The sequence below is a fragment of the Triticum aestivum genome, chromosome 1A (genome assembly GCF_018294505.1).
Source record: "Triticum aestivum cultivar Chinese Spring chromosome 1A, IWGSC CS RefSeq v2.1, whole genome shotgun sequence".
Classification (NCBI taxonomy): Eukaryota; Viridiplantae; Streptophyta; class Magnoliopsida; order Poales; family Poaceae; genus Triticum; species Triticum aestivum.
In genome coordinates, this window is record NC_057794.1 from 551820588 (window position 1) to 551822607 (window position 2020).

The 2020-nt window shown below is 64.1% G+C and overlaps 1 protein-coding gene across 1 annotated transcript; it reads right to left on the reverse strand.

Annotated features, from left to right (window-relative positions):
• Window positions 1–671: 671 nt before the first annotated feature.
• On the reverse strand, window positions 672–2020 carry LOC123180663 (basic proline-rich protein). The gene is made up of 2 exons (XM_044592749.1): window positions 1279–2020; window positions 672–1029 (listed from the first exon to the last, which is right to left on the reverse strand). Exons 1-2 carry the CDS (start codon window positions 1891–1893, stop codon window positions 961–963), a joined length of 684 nt encoding a protein of 227 aa, XP_044448684.1. The 5' UTR covers window positions 1894–2020; the 3' UTR covers window positions 672–960.

The window sequence follows — 2020 nt, forward strand, 5'->3', positions numbered from 1 at the left end:
GTATGACCGTATCGCGAGTGGAGATGCTGGTGCTAACTTACGTACGTACGTACGTACTCCGTACACGCGTTTCTCTTCGACATGGCTAAGGAAAACGATGAACACGTACGTATGCACGGCCGGGCAGGAGGTTGCATGGGTCGTCCCGGCCACAGAATTTATGTGACACTTCCTTCCATGCAAACCCGTGCTGCATCTGCACTATCTTGATTAATCATGCCGTGTGCTAGCATTAGCCAGTAGCGCTACTAGGTTGCTGATTGGGAGGAAGACGACGCGAAAAGCTCGCGCGGCCTCCCCCATTGGAGCGAGCAAGCAAACTGGCATCTCCTGCTGCAATCATATCCCGTCCCGCGTCGGCCCGGGCCCACCGTCGGATAGCACGAGGGCCCAACCCTAACCCTACCCCACCCTACCCAGAGAACGAACGAGCGAATCCAAAACGCCCGACGCGGCCGGGTGGCGAGCCAGCCCCCGAGAAAACGCAACGCAAAGGGGAGGAAACGAAGGGGAGGATCGGGACCTGACCCGAAAGCCATGCCATCCCTCCTGCGCGCGAGCACGGAAAGCGGTGGCGCGCGCACAGCCACATGCACCAGCACCGCCCGAGGCCGAGACTGACCGAGTAGCACGTACGTACAACCAGGATGGAAGAGGTTGGAAAAAACAAGTATAAATTGGCAAGTAGAGTACTACCAGCAGTAGATTGTACGACCACGCGACTGTACAGACGGCGAAGCAGAAACAGCATGTGACAAGGAAAGTCGGTAGCTGGAGTTTTTCCTTGTTGTAAACTTGATAATAACTGGTGAACACGAGTACATGACCGGCTCGCTCCACGCGACCACGCGTCTACGCCTAGCTACTCCAACTTGCTATGAATTCGGGCTACCTGCGACGCGGGTCCGTCGGAAGCGGTGCCGGCACGTCGCCGTCGCCGGCGGGAGGGAGCGAGCTCGGCTACTCGTCGTCGGGCACCTTGTAGTCGTCGGCGGTGACCTCGGCCAGCCAGAGCCCGGGGAAGAGCGACTGCACAGAAACGAACGGCACGCGTTGGTGCTAGCTGTTGTTAGTTAGGGATCGGAGGATGAGCGTGCCATTCTTGCACACAACACAACAATCATGCTGGGATTACTATACTGGTGCTACGCCGCTACGTTAAGTGAGCGCATAAAGCGTATCGATGGGATGGAGCCAAGGGGCAATTGGGTAAATTCGAGCGTTACTAGTACTAAATGGTTGGGAAAGGCGGGGGTAGTGTGGGGAATTCGCGCTTACATCGAGCTGCCGCTGTACGGCGCGCGGCCGCTTCCTCGGCCGCCGCCGCGGCCGGCCGCCCGTCAGCGCGTAGATGTCCTCCTCGATCTCCTCCGGCGACAGGGAGACGGAGAAAGGGGCGCGCTTGCGCCGCCTCGACGGCGGAGCCGGCGCCGCCGGCCATGACGACGACAGCGCGGCCGGCCGCCGCCGCGTGCGCTCCCGCAGCTTCCACGGCTTGTCCGCCACGTCCGCCTGAGGAGGCTGCGGCTCTTCCGTGGGAGGTGGAGGCGGCGCCATGCGCTCTGGCTGGTGCTCCTTCGGCTTGGGCGGTGGGGGCGGCGGGGGCAGGGGAGGACTTTTCTGGGGCACGCGAAGCCGGTCGGCCGCGTCGCGCAGGTGGCCCATGAGCTTCACCCGGAGCCCCTCGATCCCGCCGTCGTCGCCGGCGGCGTCGGCCCCGCGGTGGGAGTGAGACGACGAGCGGCGGCGATCGCGGGCGCCCGACGCACCCCCCGAGGGCGACTCGACGCGGTGGGGTCGAGGCGGCTGCTGCTGCGGGCGCGCCCACGGCTCGAGGTGGTGCGTGGAGGGCGCGGCCGGCGGCTTCGCCCGCGGATCTGCCGTGGCCGCCATGCCCGACGGCTCCCTCGGCGTGGACGACGGGCCGAGCAGGAGGAGGGAGGCGGGGCGGAGGAGGTCTTGAGGCAGCAGGGGTCTCGCTCGCGTTTGTTTTTGTTACCGCCCGGAACGCAACGCAGCG

Excerpts from the sequence above, each read along its gene's own strand:
- LOC123180663 (XM_044592749.1), bottom strand. The coding sequence starts at position 1,893 with ATGGCGGCCACGGCAGATCCGCGGGCGAAGCCGCCGGCCGCGCCCTCC. Across the intron at positions 1,030-1,278 it reads CCGTACAGCGGCAGCTCGAT|TCGCTCTTCCCCGGGCTCTG; the intron begins GTAAGCGCGAAT and ends GTTTCTGTGCAG.